Raw genomic sequence first — 18151 nt, 5'->3', positions numbered from 1 at the left:
CATAAATGGGTCCATTGATGCAGACGGCTTAATTATTTTATATCTGAGAAGCGGGGTTTCTTTTTTTTATGCTTTCAAACGCATTTGCAGCTGTGCTCGCCTTGCACATACAAATGTGCATTAGTCACCTCATCTATCATAACGTTCACCACCCAGATTTGTGTCACACCTTATAATATGCCAAACATTAATACTTTCCAAGCTCTAAGAAACTGCGGAACTCCTTTACATGTTTTTTATTACAGGATGTCTACCGACTGTTTTTCTGTCAAGTCCACTGTCATTTTTCACAGAGGTTATTATTTCTCTAGCGACAGTGTGTAGGCTGCTAAATGAATAGCCTGTTTACTTGCGCAAACAAGTGCCAGCGAAACCGAAGAAATTAATCTAAACACTCTGGGCTGTGCCGTCTCCTTCACTAAACTGTGTATTTTTCTACACTCGACCCCGGCTTGAACCGGAGGAGGAATGACCTCCGCCGGGACCGTCCCACTGCTCTAAAAACAGACGTCTGAGGGCTGCGGCCCACAGCGTCGTAGCACGGTTTGGCACACGTCGGTAACCAGCCCCAGCGGGCCTCACAGAAAGCCGTGTTTATCGGCCAGTGGCAGGGGCCCATGTGTGTTTATAGGGACGGCTCCAGAGAGCTGATATTAACTGTGTGACCTAAACAGTTATTTTAAAACGTCAAGCCACGCCACACACAATATTGCCCCTTTATATTGAATGTTGCTGGTTCAACTCTTAAACTGTTCAGGGGTCGTCTTACACTGTAATCCAACATTATTTTTGAGATTAAAAAATGTGGGAAAAAAAATATGAACAGGCAGAATAAAAGAACTGTTGGAAAGGGTATTGAGAACTTTTCTTAATGAAGGACAAGAAATACCAGACATTATATGAGACTTAAAAGCTTATTTAAAGAATATGGTACTTTATTTATTTTATGTATTTTATTTTATTTATTTTTTTATTTTTTTAATAGATTCAGTATTCATTTTATTTCCAGTAAGTCATTTTTAGTGCTTGAACTTATTGGCATGCTCAATTTAATTTTAACATATAATATTTATATTTTATTTTCATTAAGCAGAATATTTAATACTTGTATTTTTTGTTAACAATATTAACTCTGATATGTTCGTTATGAATACATTGAATATATTAAATGTCATAATTTGGATTTTTGTTAGCTGTTGGTACTTAACTTAGCTTTCATGCTCAATGTATATACTGCACACATTGATTTCTCATGCCACGTTTCAACTCTTTTTGTCCATGTTATCAAAGTCAGTAAGGTCTTAAACAACATTGGACTCTATAGTATGGAGAAAAAAAACCCAGACATTTTTCAAAGTGTCTTCTTTTGGGTTTCACAGAAGACAGAAAACAAAACCAAATGGGCTTTTAAACATAAATGCTGTGTAAATAGAAGTTTCCATTCCCATACTATGCAGCAAATATGAACTCTGTGTGCCAGCTTGTAATGACCTTGAGGCAAGCAAGTACTTTGCTCTCCAGCAGAAAGAGTGATTAAAGCCCAGGGAAATTAAAGAGCATGTTTGTCAAGTGTCTCCTGGGTCCCTGCGCAACAGTAAAGCACCTTTCCATTGTCATCTGTATCTGGACCATGAACTGCCTGCAGCCACAGAGAGAGAAAGAGAGAGAGAAAGCGTTTACTGTGTTCCATTTTGGGAGCTTTTTGGACAATGTTTCAGAGTGTCATGTACAAACAATGGAATTATGCTGAGATCATTCTGACATTCTGATGAGATCTTGTGGATTTTTATGATCTAAATATTTATATTCAGTCAGAAGAGAATAGATATACACAGTATTATGAGCTAATAGGTTTGTGCATGTGGAATGACGCATTGTGAGTTTGAGTTCATCTTGTCATTTTTCTGATCTAGTTCTCCTTGTTTCATGTCTCCCCTCTCACTGTTTCTAGCAATAAAGTGGCAAAAAGTTAAATCAACCGGTATTTCAAACTACATTTTTACATTGTCTGTAGAGAATGTGATTTGTGCTTAACCAAAACTTGGGAAGACTTTCTGTGAGGTTTTTACCGTGTTGTTATGCAGTTTCTTGGGAGTTTTGGGTGGTTGCTAGGTTCCAAAACTAGAAGCGTAGTGCCAACTTTCATCTCACAATGTGGACGAATTATATTTAATGGTTATAGGTTTGTTCAAAAGTGAGAGCAATAGTGATGCTCACCATAGTGACGCCATGTATTATGTGTTTGGTGACAGCTGTAAAGTAAAAACAACAGATCTTTTATAGAAGATCTTTTTTGATTGAAATGTTTAAATGCATACTTTACTTGGCATGTTTATGGTTTCCTTTAAACTCATAATAGCATTTGTTCAATAAATATAAGATCCATACCACAGAGGCATGGGGCAAATTTTTGTGGGCATTGTTGATTTTGTTTGTTTTCTCATAAATATATGCTTTTAACGTTGTTAAATTGGAAACAACCATGAACAAATAGGGAATAGGGGGGGCCATAATTCAATGTCTAAATTAAGAAATTGTGTGACGTCAGTGTCGCTACTCGGCACACTTGTTGAAATGATAGCGAGGGGATTAAAGAAGCTGCCAAAGCTCCAAGCATCATTAAAGAAGCTCCAAGGTTTGGCAGCATTTCACATTTAAAATTACGCGTCAGAACGCCCTCTGGGTGTGCCAATTGTCTGAAGCCCATATTGAATCACGCCAATTCATTGGCTGATGGCGCGGGTGCCGCCTCAACGCTCTTACGTCGTCATATTATATTGTTCCTTAGATTTCTCTGTCGAAAAAGGAAGCTTGTCGGCAGCGCGAGGAGCTTGGCAGCGAATGCAGCGTCTCGTTCCCTATTCAGTGAACATAGGTTACGCCAGTAACCAGAGACGTTCTCTTCGTTCATAGGTTCACTCAACGCTGCGTAGCTAACACGGCTAAGAGGATCCCAGCAGCAACCTGTGCAGCTCTGGTGAACTCCATACCCAGGAGGATTAAGGCAGTGCTAGATAACAATGGTGCTCAAACAAAATATTGACACCTTGGACACAGTTTTGGCATGGTCACTTTGGGTGTACTCACTTTTGTTGCCAGCTATTATGACAATAATGGCTGTATATTGAGTTATTTTCAGAGGACAGTAAATATATACTGCTATTCAAGCAGCACATTGACTACTCTAAAATATATATTCAAGATTCATTTCTATAATATTGTCCCTTGAGAAGATATACTAAAATGTTTGCTGAAATGTGAGGGGTGTACTCACTTTCGTGAGATACTGTGTGTGTGTATATATATATATATATATATATATATATATATATATATATGCAATTTTGAATTATACTGTCAAAACTTACACTGTCACCAACATTTATAAAAAAAGAAATTTCCAATGGGTTTGCTCATTAAAAAAATCCATTTGTTTAAATTGCTCAGCATTTAAGGAGAAGAGGGAAAAGGGAATAGTGAAAACGACCTTAGTTTCCATTAGATGTAATTCCAGTATCTCTAGGCTAGGAATATGCAAATTATTAGGCTGTCGGTAGCCACTCACAGATGACTTTGGAACGACAGTAGGAAGTAGACAACCAGTTCTGGCTCCCTCTTCTGAGCTATGCAGTATTAAAAGATTTGAGTGCAGGAGAATGGCTATTAGCTTTTGCCTTGAGAACATTATGAGTGATGTGACCACTGACTCCTACTGACCACGTCTAAAATGACATTTCACTGAAAGCAATATATCTAGCACTCAAATGATGTGGACATACTGTCAAGTCCACTTACATTCCATGTATTTTCATGTAGGCCACAGAAACTTTTACCACATTTATACTTTAAAGCACTGACCATACTACATTTAACCCGTATAAAAGCCGTGCTCTCTGACTTTTTCAAGGAGACCATGCAAAGGCCATAATGCATCGGAAAAACCCTGGTGTTCTCTGCAAATGGCCTTTCAACAACCCATCCGACACTGGTGCCAGGCGGCAGGGCTGCGGGTGGAATTTGCTACCGTGTGCATGTTGTGTTTGTGCATGCAGTCCTGCGAGGGAGTTATTGACCAGCAGAGCGGTGCCATAAGCCACATCAGTACCGTTAGATCCCATAGCGGGCATGGTTCGCATTATTCCGTCTTTGCTGACATGCCTTCAGCATCCCACTAAACTCTCAATGCAATTCATCTGGGTTCATTCAAGTTCCTGAAAAGCCTAGCTGGTTTACAGCTTCAAAGCAAATAATGGTCACCAATATGCCGGGAGTAAATAAGCTATTTGTTTCAAAATTTGGCCCATTTTCCCAAATGAGTGGTCAAAAAACCCACTTTTTTAATGTTTATTTTTTATTATTTATTATATTTTATTCTATGCACGTATTATAACATCAATGTCCACATCCGCTTTTAAGTTGTCCAAAATTATCACCTTCTAATATTCTTGATTTAATATTATTATTCAAATTTCATCTTATCTAATATTATGATTTTGCCTTTTCCTTTTCTGTATGAAAAATAACATGTTTTTTTGTGTGTAAAAGCACAAAAGAGCCATGTCGCTTACTGTATGTGGCATTTCAAAAATAACCAGTGATGCCATAGAATTGACAGTGATTGGGACTCCAGCATAGAGCTTCTTCTGTAAGGCATGATGGGGTCAGTGCAAAGGGTCACCAGGCTTACATTTCCAGAGGTGCTTTTTTATTTTTATTGTTCCTGTTAAAATGACCACTGGAAACGCTTGGGCTTTAAATTCTCATGGGTAAAATTTGTCAGAGGTGGCACAAGTCTTAGTTTTGTTAGGTTGGCTTCCTGTTCACTCTGAGCTTCAGTCGACCTCAGGGGTCACTGGTAAACACAGTCAGCTCTTAAAAACATCTTATACAAGTGGATGACCAGCCTGTAAAGACTTTAATCAAAAGCAATGATCTGTCTGCTATATGCATACTAAAGCATTGAGCCCAAGATGAGAGATGCAATGTTTGCGTTCTTTGTGCTATATTTGAGTTTTGACTGGTGTATATTAAATTTATATATCGTTTTTTTGTTTGTTTTTTTTTGTTTGTTTTTTGGGATGTAGCACATCACCAATATGGACTATTTTTATTAACCTAATGGACATGGCTCATTATGGATTGTCATTGTATAGAAAGAGCTCGATATAACCGAGCTCGATATAATAAAAAATAACCGCCTCCGGGTTTGGAACATCCTGAGGGAGAGTAATTACTGACAGAATCTTCATTTTCAAGTCTTTAATTTGATCTCTTGACTAAACTGCTCGGAGATTGTCAACACATCAATGTTTATTCAAATGCATTTTCAAACATTTATTTGACTTTCGAGTTCTCTGAAAGCATATCAAGTTATTATTACCCAGAGTCCATTTTGAGCCCATTACTCCTCTTGCAGCCATTAACCCCTCTGTCTCTGCTTCTCCTCGCTGAGATCCCCAATCTATCACTTTTTTTTGCTGTACATATTTTGATGCCTTAATCACCTCCAGCTGTGAGGGCCATATGAAAGACAAGCGCACACAGTTATGGAGAGATGAGAGAAAAAGGGGAAACCATACTCTATAGTCCCTTCGCACCAGTCCTCCTGGTGTCATTAGTCCTCTTTATGCTGAATTGGCCGTCCTGTGATCGCCTGCCAAAAATCTGCACCTTACCCCAGCCGAAAGTACCTGCTGCTACCCCTCCCCGTCACCGTCAAGGCCAGAGATGAAAAGCTCAAAGCTGTGTTATTTTAGAAACCGACACCTTTCTAAAGTCTTCCAACCCCAATATTTACATCCAAATCTCAGGCCTTTACACCATACCTGACATAAATTGTGGTTGACTACCAGAATACAAGTCTGCATCTGATAAAAACGCAAAACAACAGTGTCGGTGATCGGTGTCGATCCAAGACTTTTTGACCCTTTCTGGACATTTCCTGATGACAGTGTCCTGGCGGGCGGCTTATACCGGCACGGCTCCTAGGATGAAGCCAAGCTTCCTTGCATGAAGAAATAATTAGGGTGCTCAGTGATCTTGACATGCATATGATGTTTTACAGGCATCCCATTATACTGCAGATCCCTTTTAATGGACATCTGGAGAGTGCCGCGTACTTCACAGATCTGGAGGAGCAGTCCGATGATGTCATGCTGATCCATTACTCAAAGGAAATATGTACAAGAGATGTTTGCTAATACGATACCACCATATTGCGGCCATTGACAGTTTGTTCTTTGGTGTAAAGTTGCAGTAGATGCAGGTCACTGTGACCTTTAGGGTTTCTGCCAGCCACTTGAAAGGGCGTCATAAAAAACATTTAGTACGTAGAGAATGCATCTGGTATGTTTCATAACACGTGTCTGTGTTATGTTATTAGCTGTTTTTGTCCAAATGGACATAACATTGATGATTGTTGAGCAATGCAATGAGACCAGTGCAGTGCAATGCAGTCAATCTGTTATGTTTTATGATTTTGACAGCATATTTGGAAGATGTGATTGTGAAAAAAAAAAAACAGCTGTCATAATTTATTCACCTTCATGTCATTTTAAACCCATACAGTATGAATTTCTAGAACATAAAAGGAGATAATTCAGAGAACATCTGTGAATTTAATTCCATGGTCTATCTATCCATCCATCCATCCATCCAGTGGTAATTTTGGGATGGAAATACTGCTTTATTTATAAATATTCGAGCGATATTCTGATTTTTCACATAAAATATATTTGCAACGGAAGAAAAAATGGCTATTGTTCATGCTCACTAGTAGATTTGTGTTTCTAGACTCAGTCTTGAACAGGCAAGCCATGTTACATGTCAAATGCTTCAGCTCTTTAGCTTTAATGAGCCGGAGGGATGTGCGGCATTTACTCGGCCGCCGGTCAAGAGGGCCAGAAAGTAGTAGGAGGTTTCCAGTTTCCCCCTCTTCCTCAGCTCTCTTGAAGTGATGCCAAAAAGAGAAAGAAAGCGATCTCTCAATAAACAGCTGTAATAACTCATAGCATGTCCTTCAATATATCAGTCCATGTCTTTCTGTCACCTTTCACCGCTGTCTGCCAGTTGCACACATCTCTTTACAGTTCCATCCATCTATATTTTCACTCAATGCCTGCTTTCATATTTGTATTTATCCATCAGTCAGTGTTTGTGCGTGTCCTCCCATGGGTTTGGGAATCGTCCATCAATTTTTTGTTTTTGTCTGTCTGAAGTCATGTGATTTGAATGATAGCCTCAATAAAATGCTGTATTGAAATTATTCGGAGCATAGTATGTTTATGGTGTGCTTGGCTTTGTCTGTAAGTATCCTTCTGAGAAAAGAATGTGCTGTTTTCTGTTTGATCTCTTATCTCCCCCGCTATGGAATAAAATGAGATATAGCACCAGATTGAAAATATGAAAGCCATATTGTGGATTATACTGAGAGACTCTAGATTTTAGACAGGAGTTGTATCCTGTATTTGAACACTTTTGAACTAGAGGCCTTAGTTGGTTAGTTTACCCCCAAATTTAAACCCTGTCATTTCACTCTTATATCTAGAAATGTCTAAACCTTACTTTCTTCCATAAAAAAGGAAATATTTTGCATTTGCTCTTTCATATTTTCCCAACTAATCCATTGCTCCCATATGTGGAACTTGTGTCAAGTTCCTGCAACATTGAAATAAAAACCATTGACAACCATTGCTTTTTGTCAAAACTCAGAACATTGAACATTAGCTGCAAAGAAGATGCTTGAAGCTGAGCTTCTCTTTTGCGTGAGATCAGGCTCTTTCTGTTGGATCACTCTGTAGGTTTCTTGTTATTTAAGTAAAGTCCCCACTGTACTCTCTCCATGTCATGTTTGTGTTAGAGACGCCGCTCCAGATGACCCCAGTGCCAAGTTACACCAACTTGCTGCCTTGTACTGCTGTTATTTGGGGGTTTTGTCTGTGTTCGGGTGATGTAATTTGTGATATCTTTGGTTTTATGTTTATTGATGTCTTTACTGAGAAGATCAGTAGTACAGAACGGGTCTTACGAAACTGTTTGTCAAACAGACTCTGATTGGATTGTTAGCAAGTTCACAAACTGTTCTGTCGGCTGCAATGTTTAGTTTGGCTACAAAAACTTCCTGATCAGATGGGTTGGTCTTGAATTCTGTAAGATGGTTTGTTTGACTAGGAACGTGCCACAGCTTTAAATGAAGCGGTTCTGAATGCTAAATGAACTACACTTAGCAAATCTACACAACTTGCATTGTTGTTGGATCATAGATCTTAGACATAATTTGCATGGAAATTGTCCCACGGAACAGTTTCAGAGTCCTCTATCAATCACTGTTCCATGCAATACTGTTATCATATGACTAACTTACAGGTAACCTTGAGTCAGTGGTTTGTCGACAGACACTTTACAGACATCCAAGTAAAAGTTTTGCATGTTCATTCCAAGGTGGTCAATTAACAAACCATAAACTTCATTATCATACACAGCATTTCCTTTTGGGAAAGCATCAGCCAGGTCGCTTACCCACTAAATGAGCTGTGTAGCCTTGAGGAAACCCAATGCAGTGAAACCAGATCTATTGCATTAGCAAAAACCAACGAGAACTGGACAAGCTTACTCTTTCTCCCTATTAATCTTGTATTCGCTTACTTGAATGTTTCTTTTTCTCCCCTAAGAAAGGAGTCAAGAGGAATGGTGGGTGAACCACAAAACTCCACAAGTTAGCATTGGATTCCTTTGGCTTGTTCTACGGTTACAGTTCACCCAGCCAAAGTCTCGCTTGGCTCGTTCAGGGCGGTTCGCATCTTTCGCTCGCACGTGGAGAGAGAGATGAGGGTACTGTAACAGCTAAAGAACGTGTCCAATATTCTCACTCTTGTCTCACTTTCACATTCTGAAAGTAAATTATGTAAGACGATTAAATCACACTCAACATAAACACCAAACCTCTGTTTGTTTGAGCATCCTCACGTTGGGCTCAACCAATAGGGTGAGTTTTGGGGCGGCACTGTCTGTTTGTCCAACCAATTGCAGATGGGGAGAATATGTTTGAATGTTTGTAATTCACTTTGGTGGTTCAAATTTTAACTTTTTTAGACCACTGTGATGTAATGTATGTAGCTTTTGAGATGATTTGGGAAATTTATAAGGTGAAATTCAGTTTTTGAGGTCATCTCGTGCATTGTGCACAGTTGGCGTGTCTTGAGTCTGCGTGTCTCCATGAATTACGGTGAGGAAAAGCACAGAGGATTTAGCAGAGATTTTGAGAAAGCAGCTCAAACTCACTTTGACCCACTTATGATTCAGTCAAGATTGAGATTCCACTAAACTTCTTATGAACTGTTATTATACTGGCAAAGGCAACCCGCTTCTTAAACAGTTCATCTCCAAATCCCTCGGCTCCTGTGTGTGCGTGTGTGTGAACATGTATATGCATGTTTTTGTGTATGCATGCACTTTAGGTGCCCCCTTTAGGACCCGAAAAGACAATCATTCAATCAGTCATCATGATTACTGGCATCTCACCACATATTCAAACACACTCTAGAAATTATGAGCTTGGGTATCTCCCCATTTTTGAGAAGCCACTTTATTTAAATCCTTTTTTGTAGGAGAGATGGAAAAAGAAACCCAATCCCACTTCTGGTTTCAGTCTTCTACCTTTGAAGGGTTTACGTGCTTAATACGGATTGTTTTCTGCCGTTTTATTACATGTACCATGCATATAGTCAACCTGACAGATGTTTGAGTACAAATATATGATTTCTTATTGTGACCAACTTACTTACTTTTCTAATACATCTTCCTTTCAATAGCTACTACGAACAGCGCAACGACCAAGAGGAAATATTTATCTTACAGTGCTGCTTTGGAGCTCTTTAGTTAAACTATATTGAGACCCACAAGTCCCCCAGACATTTCCCTGCTTTCTCTGCTCAAGCCAGGCTTTCATGGAAAATGGCTTTGTCCATGAAGCAGATCCTTGGTCAAACCGCCCTTCCAAGGTTTGTTACCTCAAACTCTCGCTGTTCAGCTCTCAGGCGTCCAACTTCTGTCAAGCTATCGTGAAGGGAATAAGGATAGGTAGTGTGGTGTTTATGAATATCATGCCCACCCTCCTGCTCGGTTGTAAAATGTCAGAGTTTGCTTCAGGGCCTTGGATGGTTAAAAGGTGGAACATCTCTCCGCTGTGGGCTGGAACTTTTTGTATTCATGATGATTATTTTTCCTACACTTGCTCCACAGCCTGTGCCAGGACCCGATCTCAGACTCGGATGCCCTCATCTCAATGTCATTAGAATCTGTTACAGCCGTCATCCACTCCAGACGGCTCATGGACAAGGTGTAATGTTGTTTGAGAGTAAATTTCAGAAGCTGAAGCAGTATTTTTCATTTTATTTGATGAATAAGAAGCTGGTTAGAAAGTTATTACGCTTTCCGTGTTTGCATTGAATGGCAATTCAATTTATCCTAGATAGTCATCACCTCAATACAAGTCTCTTTCTGTCTGTCTCTCTTTCTTCATTTGTTTATCTGTCTGTCGTTCTCTCCTGAGCTGTTTGCTGTGGCTGGGAAAGTCTTTATGTCTGCAAGCTGCCAGTAGCTTCCCTCCTCTTGGCTTGGTTGATCAAACCCAACTGTAGCCGAAAAGCTCTCCATGTGCTCTCTAAGTTTACTGCAGTATATGTACCTGCTGCAGAGCACCAGAGCAGAGTTTGAGTGCCAAGGGCTGTGAACCAAGTCAGATAAATGTGTTGTGGTATTGCTCAGTGGAGTCTCAGGTTTATTTTTGACAGGAAACTGCTGAGTGGTCTTGGAATATGAACATTTAAATTAAAACAAGAGCTGGGGAGTATATTGAATAGTCATAATATTATTTTTATAATTAAAATATAATTAAAAATAATTCTATATTTTTATAATTAGGCTATAGCTATTTTATAGTTTATTAGCTGTTAGCTTTTTTTTTTTTTTTACTTCATTCAACATTGAGTATTGTAATAATGTTAATGCACTTTTTATTTGGCCATTATGTTTCCTGTTTATCACATCATTTGATGTTTCACAATCTTTCTTTGGCTTGTGATTTTTGAATATGACAGCATTTAAGACTGATGTTTTAATATATAGTTTTATGTCTCAACTTATATATTTAACAGTCTCTCATTTCAATTTCAGTAGCAATGTTTCATTTCTGCTAATCAGTTCAAGTGGTTTCAATGAACTGATTTTAAATGAATCAGATTAAATTATTTGTTTGCGTTTATACTCAGTCTCTTTGAGACACTTTATGTACCTACATGTTTTAATTAAAAATATATGTAGGTAAATATTGATGTTTATGTTCAAACTATTATCATAATGGTGGATTTAAATGAAAATTATTTAATATAATTTTCCCTTTTTTTTGAAAAACAGTAAACATAACTTCATTATTTTAAGTAGATATTTCTTTGTTATGCTTACATTTTTTATTTAATTGGCAACAGTTTGTTAAAAAAAATATTGTTCATAAAAAGTATCACCCTTTTAAATGATTTCAGAGCAAATGCATAAATATTTATATCGTATACCATCAAAGGGCTGAAAATATTGAGATATTATTTTTAACCTACCCCAAAAAAAGGTATATTGATCCTTATATAATTATTCCTACTGAGTTTAGAAACAATTACTGGTTAACATGAACAAAGATCAAGACCTGTGATTAAATCCCATTGAACCATGGTCCCAAACACTAAAAGTGTCTGGCTTCTCTGCTTAAGCTCTTTGTTACATTTGGCTGAACTTTAATCTAATGTGTTCTCCCTTCTTCCAGGTTACAGCTACTGATGCTGATGGTGGGTCTTTTGGCTCCATCTCCTACTCTCTGGGATCTAGTCCAGGCTCAGTAACCCCGTCTCAGTTCACCGTTGGCAAGCACAATGGACAGATCTGTACTACCACCAGCCTGGATCGTGACCAGGGTCCAGCCAACTACGACTTCACCGTTACAGCTGTGGATGGGGTGAGTGTCTCAGCAGCCACATCCCTCACCAATACAATTGTGTCATCAAATATGACTGGATTGTTTTCAGAGGTGCAGCAAATTATGTCCATTTTGGCAGCAAGTGAAAAAAATAGCATGCATAGTAATTATTCAGTAGTGGTTTAGCATCCTGTGCCTAAGTAATACTTTAAAGCATACTTAAATACCTTAAAGGAAATTTCAGCAGACACATTAAAGCGCTCAGAGGCAGCTGGACCCTAAAGAGCACCATCTTGTAATATTTAATAAGTTGGGGATTTTTCCTGACATGCCATTTGCTCCAAATGGGATGCCTGGCGAGCAAGATGTTTAGCGACAAGAACTGTATCCCATGTGTACATTGTCCCCTCGGCAGATTGCAGTTCTCAACAGGGAATATAATCAATCTAATTCCTCCCCTCGCAAATGTTAACTCCGTGATTTTTTGACTTGTACAGATATTCTAGGGAATGTTTTCTGTTTTTTAAGATTTTTAAGCCTGTTATGTAGCCAGCCTGGTTCTATAATTTATTATCTAGTTAGATTTGATTTGTATATTCTTCAATCAGACCTTTAATGACCATTAAAGCAAGTGTTAACCGATTTATTCTAGGGTGGACTAAGTTCAGTGGCATACGTGCGGGTGGACCTAATAGACATAAATGACAATCGACCAGCGTTCTACCCTCTGAGCTATGCAGTGAGCCTGAGTACGCAGAGCACCCCAGGTACCTCCGTCCTGAAGGTGACTGCTCATGACGCAGATGCTGGGGAGAACGCCAGAGTGACGTATCGTACTGTACCTGGAGGGAGCTCACCTTTCTTCACCCTCAATAAAGATACTGGTGAGAAAATCAGATCTACCCTCATTTAAAGTTCAAAGTACAAGTTCAAGGACCATAATGAGTGCACTTCAACATTAGCCACATTTGCTATCATATACTAGATTTTAAAACCACATAAATATATTTGAGGTCAGTAATTTATTTATTTCTTGTTTTCTTAAAGAAGTCTCTTATGCTTACCCAGGCTTCATTTAATTATTTTTCAGGATTCTTTGATTATTAGAAAGTTCAACAGAACAGCATCTATTTGAAATATTGTAACAATAAAATGCCTTTATTGTCTCTTTAATGTGTCCTTGCAGAATAAAAGTATTCATTTCTTTGGTTTTAGGGTATTCAGTATGGCTTGATGTATTCAGATACCTTTCAACTTAATAGAAATATTTATTTTGGTTGTGCATTTCCCAGGAGTGATTTCACTGTCACGCGCTCTACATGGAAAGGCAAACTCAGTCATTACGATGGTGGTCTCAGCCCAAGATGGTGGGGGCCTTACTGCTCAAATCAATGCCAGGGTCAACATCAGCATAGTGGCAGGATTGGTTGCACCCCCTGTGTTTGAACAAGCTCAATACTTTTTCTTGGTCTCTGAGGATGCCCTACGTGGAACACAAGTTGGAGTTGTGCGGGCCAGCACTAAGAATGGTGGGTGAGCTAATCTCAGAGGTTTTTCAGTCCCCCCCCCTTCGGTCATAAAAATCCCAATTCAACATGTTTAAACACAAAATAGACCTTAATGCATACCCACATTTATCAGTCACGTTGGACTGTGTTCAAGTGCGCTGACAGATGTCTTCTGGTTTTTTTCTCCATGGTGCACCACTTGTACAAATAGGCATGGAACCACTGTACATACCTCATTTACAATCAACATTAATCATTGATTCTGTTTCACCACTTGTTTTTTTTAACAATTTGCTTTGGATATTTGAGTCACTAAAGTCTCAAGTGTTGAAAAATAACTCTTCGTCTTGTTTTCTTGCTACAATGTGAATTGATGTGTTTCTGGCCATTTGCCTCTTGGTTCTCAGGTGTCTCGAAGGATATCTCCTACACTATTAGCTCTGGTGACCCAATGGGCTACTTCACCGTGGATTCAGAGACGGGGGCTTTGAGAACAAGCTTGCCTCTGGATCACGAAGCCCAACCCAGCTTGAATCTGGAAGTCCAAGCACACTGCGGTAACCCCCCGGCCTTTGGCCAGACCAGGGTACGAATTACAGTCTCCGACGTCAATGACAATGCGCCTGTCTTCTTGCCCTCATCCTCCGAGTCATTAATTTTACCTGAAGACACACGGATGGGTACAGTGGTATACAAGGTCCAAGCAGAAGACCGTGATTCTGGACCCAATGGTCTTCTGAGTTTTGACATTTTTAGCGGCGGTGCCCAGAGAACCTTCAGCATTGATCGCAACAGCGGGCACATCCGCCTTATTGGCAGTTTGTCGTACGAGACCATACCCCGCTATGACCTGCAGGTGATTGCCAAAGATAGTGGCGCACCTCAGCTAAGTTCTACCTTCACCCTGGTCATCCATGTACAAGCCGAGAATGGCCAAGGTCCCATGTTCGATAGCCTCACGTACCGAGTAGAGCTGAGGGAAAGCACACCTCTCAACACACGCTTCCTGCAGGTTCATGCAGTAAACCGAGATGGCGGCATCAACGCTGGACCATCTTCTACGTCTTCCACCCCACTAGCCTACCACCTGCACCCAGACGGTGATGCTGCAGGGTTTGGCATTGTGTCCGAAAGCGGCTGGCTGTTTGTGAAAAGTTCTTTGGATAGAGAAGCCAAGGAGATGTACCTGCTCACTGTACTGGCCACGTCAGGCAACGGACAGCTGAAGAAGACTGGTAGTGCCACAGTGCGTGTGTCAGTGATGGATGAAAACGACAACACCCCACGATTTACCCAAGAGAGAGCATTCTTGGCATTGCGCGAGAACCTGCCGGCAGGCAGTGGTTTTGGCCGAGTGTCTGCCAGCGATCGAGATGCTGGTCTCAACGGTCGGTTGAGCTACCGCCTGCTCCATCTGGATCGCCACTTCCAAATCAACTCCCACACAGGTGAGAATCAAATATGGCAGACAGTCCAACAGACCAAAACGACTTTGAGTGACAAGGTCAACTTGGCACCTACACAAGTTCTCTAGTGGTTTGTGGTATCATGTTTGTCTGTATTGAGTAAGAATGTCTAAAACTACATATGTTCAAATTTGACCAGTTGGTGAGTTGTGTATGAATTAGTGAGCTATTTGGTCTTGAGGAAGCACTGTATTATTTGGCTGGTTTAGGGTCATGTCAATTAGCATTTCTTAAAAGTTAAGTAACAGCTTTCTAAAGAGACTTTTGCATGCTGACAGTTACTGAAAGTTAGCATGCAGACTGACAGATATTTTGCTAATAAATAGGTAAAATAATTACTATAACCTTACATTTCAGAAAGCTATAGATCACAATCCTTACAAAAACAGTTATTTTACTGATTGTTGCATGCTTCTAAGGAGCATGCTGTCTTAGAAGTTTTACAACTGCTTACATAAAGCTAAATGTATATAAACTAGCCAACCTCAGTAATCCATTAGTCAGTTGTTGAACGGCTATTTGACTATTCTGACCCATCCTTAATGTGGAGCTGTTGAGCATATACTGGACATCACACAGCTCCAGACTTCTGGCAGCTTGCTAACTGTGGGGGTTCTTCTTGTTGATGTCAGGATGTGCCATCTGTGCCTTCTGCCACTGACATTTTCCTCTGCAGTGAAATAGTTTCTCACCCTTTTTCTGTGTTTTCCATCTGTCCTGCTCTTTTAAAGGTGAGATAAGCACAAAGCTTTCCATGGACCGTGAACTTCAGTCCAGCTACCAGCTCATTGTGGTGGCTCAGGATGGTGGGACCCCTGCACGCAGCGCTACAGGCACTGCTTTCATCACGGTTCTAGATGAGAATGATAATGCGCCCTCCTTCAGCCATGCTCAGACAGGGAGAGAGCTATTGCTGCAGGTATGAGAGCTAATATAAGCTTCATTATCCTCAGAGCTACATCTTCTAGAATACAAAAACTGTACATAATGTGTACAGCATAATGTTCTACAGGTTCATTGTGTCAACTTTTAGGAGTTCGCTAGCATGTAGGTGTCTTAAAGCTAATAAACATGGACTAATAGCAATAAAACTTTAATTTGATTCAATTTTTTTTAGATATTTTAGATCTTGCTAAGCTGATGAGATTTCTTGAAACAAGGCAAATATGTTCAAAAGAAATAACTTTACTGTTAAAAAGTTTGGCGTCAGTAAGAAAACAAATGAAAACCTTTATTCAGCAAGGTGAATATTTTAAATTTGCAATTTGAAATTGTAGTCATTTTTTTTATCAACTAAATGCAGACTGGGTGAATATAAGAAAAAAAATTAAATGAATCTTACCATCCCCAAAGCTTTGCATGGTAGTGTACTATATGTTCTAAAATTTCTACACAGACTACTACATTGGGAAAATTATGCAGATTTCATATATAGTAGTGAGCTGCATTGATTAAAAAAGTTAACTGAAATCTCTGTACAGGCGCTAGAAGGTCAACCATCTGGATTTCTACTGGGAACCGTTCATGCAAAAGACCCTGATGAAGGAGAAAATGGAACTATTTTCTACTCTATGTCTGGTAAGAACGATGCATTAGGGAATAAATCAATTATTCAAAAACATCTTGTAACCACATGCAAAGTTTACAACGATAAGCATTTTGTCTTGACTACTGAACAAGAAACTGCTACGCAATATGACACAGTCCCAGCTAATCAAAGGATATTTAATGATAAATGTGCTGTGAAGAGACATTTCTGACCAATGAGATTCGGACCGGACCGGACGGGACAGGGCGAGGTGGGGCTACCTTTTGTGATGCCGCTCAAATAGAAAACAAGCACTTAACAAAATGATTAATTCCGTTGCAGCTGATTTTTAATTTTAAAAATACAGTTTTAGTTTGTTGTTAAGATTGCACTGCATACTTATACTTTAAAAGTATGCTGGTACCAAAAATACCTCATATTTGACCCATGCGATAATATTCTGTTATTTATCAGTTTAGGCAGCTTGACGTGAAGTGTAGAAGCTAATGTGTTGATGCGTGAGATCATTAAATATGTTTTGTAGCTGATTTACTGAATTGGAGACAACTATTTCATTCTGTATTAATCAAATCCAGATGGGATCTCTAACAACACGGAGGTCATATGCAGCCTTTGTACAGTAGTGTAATGGTCTATCCAATCATTCTTTATCTGGTTAGGAACAGTGTTTAGGGGTAATGCGAGTTACGTAATCAGATTACTTTTTTCAAGTAACTAGTACAGTAACACATTACTTTTAAATTTGCAACAACATATCTGAGTTACTTTGTTTTCCCATGAATTGACTGACAGCTCTCCGTTCCCCATGTTGAGAGAAATCGGGTGTGAGATGCAGAGGCGTTGTGTGTGAATATGATGCTTATTGTAGTTCTAGACTGAATGTGAGCACTCATCTCACTTGAACAAAAATAGATTCAGTATTCCTCAAAATGAATAAAAACAGTGAAATGCAAACTCAGAATATTACACAAACCTGCTATAATTAAATATAACACACATATAGTGTATGTATTTAATCTCAATTTATTTACCAATGTATTTGCTGCTGACTTTTGATGGTTCAACCATATGAATAGGCAAAAATGACTTTTAGATAAACATCATATTTGTGTTGAATTTTTTTATTGCTGAAGTAAATGTTTTTTTTTCTCATGTGAGAAAAAGTAACGCATTACTTTCTGTAAAAAGTAACCAAGTAACACAATTAGTAACTTTTTTAGGGGAGTAAAGCAGTATTGTAATGCATTACTTTTAAAAGTAACTTTTCCCCACACTGGTTAGGACATACAGTGATGCACACAAACTTGTCTTTTATTGCCCATTCCATCCTGTCTTTACCATAGGTCCTAGAGCTGAACGTTTCACTCTGAACCCAAACACTGGAGAGCTGCGGTCCTCTTCCCCTTTGAGTCATTCTGAGCGGCCCGAGTACAGTTTCATCATTCTGGCCTCGGACAGAGGTTCACCCCCTCAGAGCTCCACCATAACACTGAAAATACAGGTCAGTCTCCCTCCAGGAATCAGACGGGACATATGAAACAGTGGCTAGGTTGAGATACACCTAGAGTCTGTGAACCAATCTAAATCATGCTATTTTAATCCACTGGAAGACAGATGGATTAAACATTCCCTCTGGACCCTCATTCTTTGGCAGGTTTCCTGACAA

At 39.3% G+C, this 18151-nt stretch overlaps 1 protein-coding gene across 1 annotated transcript in view; it reads left to right on the top strand.

The window, feature by feature from the left end:
* The window catches only part of dchs1a (dachsous cadherin-related 1a), a 107573-nt gene that overhangs the window by 71032 nt on the left and 18390 nt on the right, over positions 1–18151 (top strand). The window contains exons 3-9 of the mRNA XM_077208092.1: positions 11813–12001; positions 12615–12846; positions 13255–13491; positions 13878–14918; positions 15668–15855; positions 16418–16514; positions 17829–17986. Of these exons, the coding sequence (XP_077064207.1) occupies positions 11813–12001; positions 12615–12846; positions 13255–13491; positions 13878–14918; positions 15668–15855; positions 16418–16514; positions 17829–17986 (2142 nt within the window). The remainder of the gene's footprint in view (positions 1–11812; positions 12002–12614; positions 12847–13254; positions 13492–13877; positions 14919–15667; positions 15856–16417; positions 16515–17828; positions 17987–18151) is intronic.

The sequence above is a fragment of the Siphateles boraxobius genome, unplaced genomic scaffold (assembly GCF_051911475.1).
Source record: "Siphateles boraxobius isolate OS27281-9 unplaced genomic scaffold, OSU_SipBor_1 6, whole genome shotgun sequence".
In the NCBI taxonomy this organism is placed as follows: domain Eukaryota; kingdom Metazoa; phylum Chordata; class Actinopteri; order Cypriniformes; family Leuciscidae; genus Siphateles; species Siphateles boraxobius.
The sequence above is the reverse complement of the archived record's forward strand: the minus strand, read 5'-3'. Positions and strand labels throughout refer to the sequence as shown.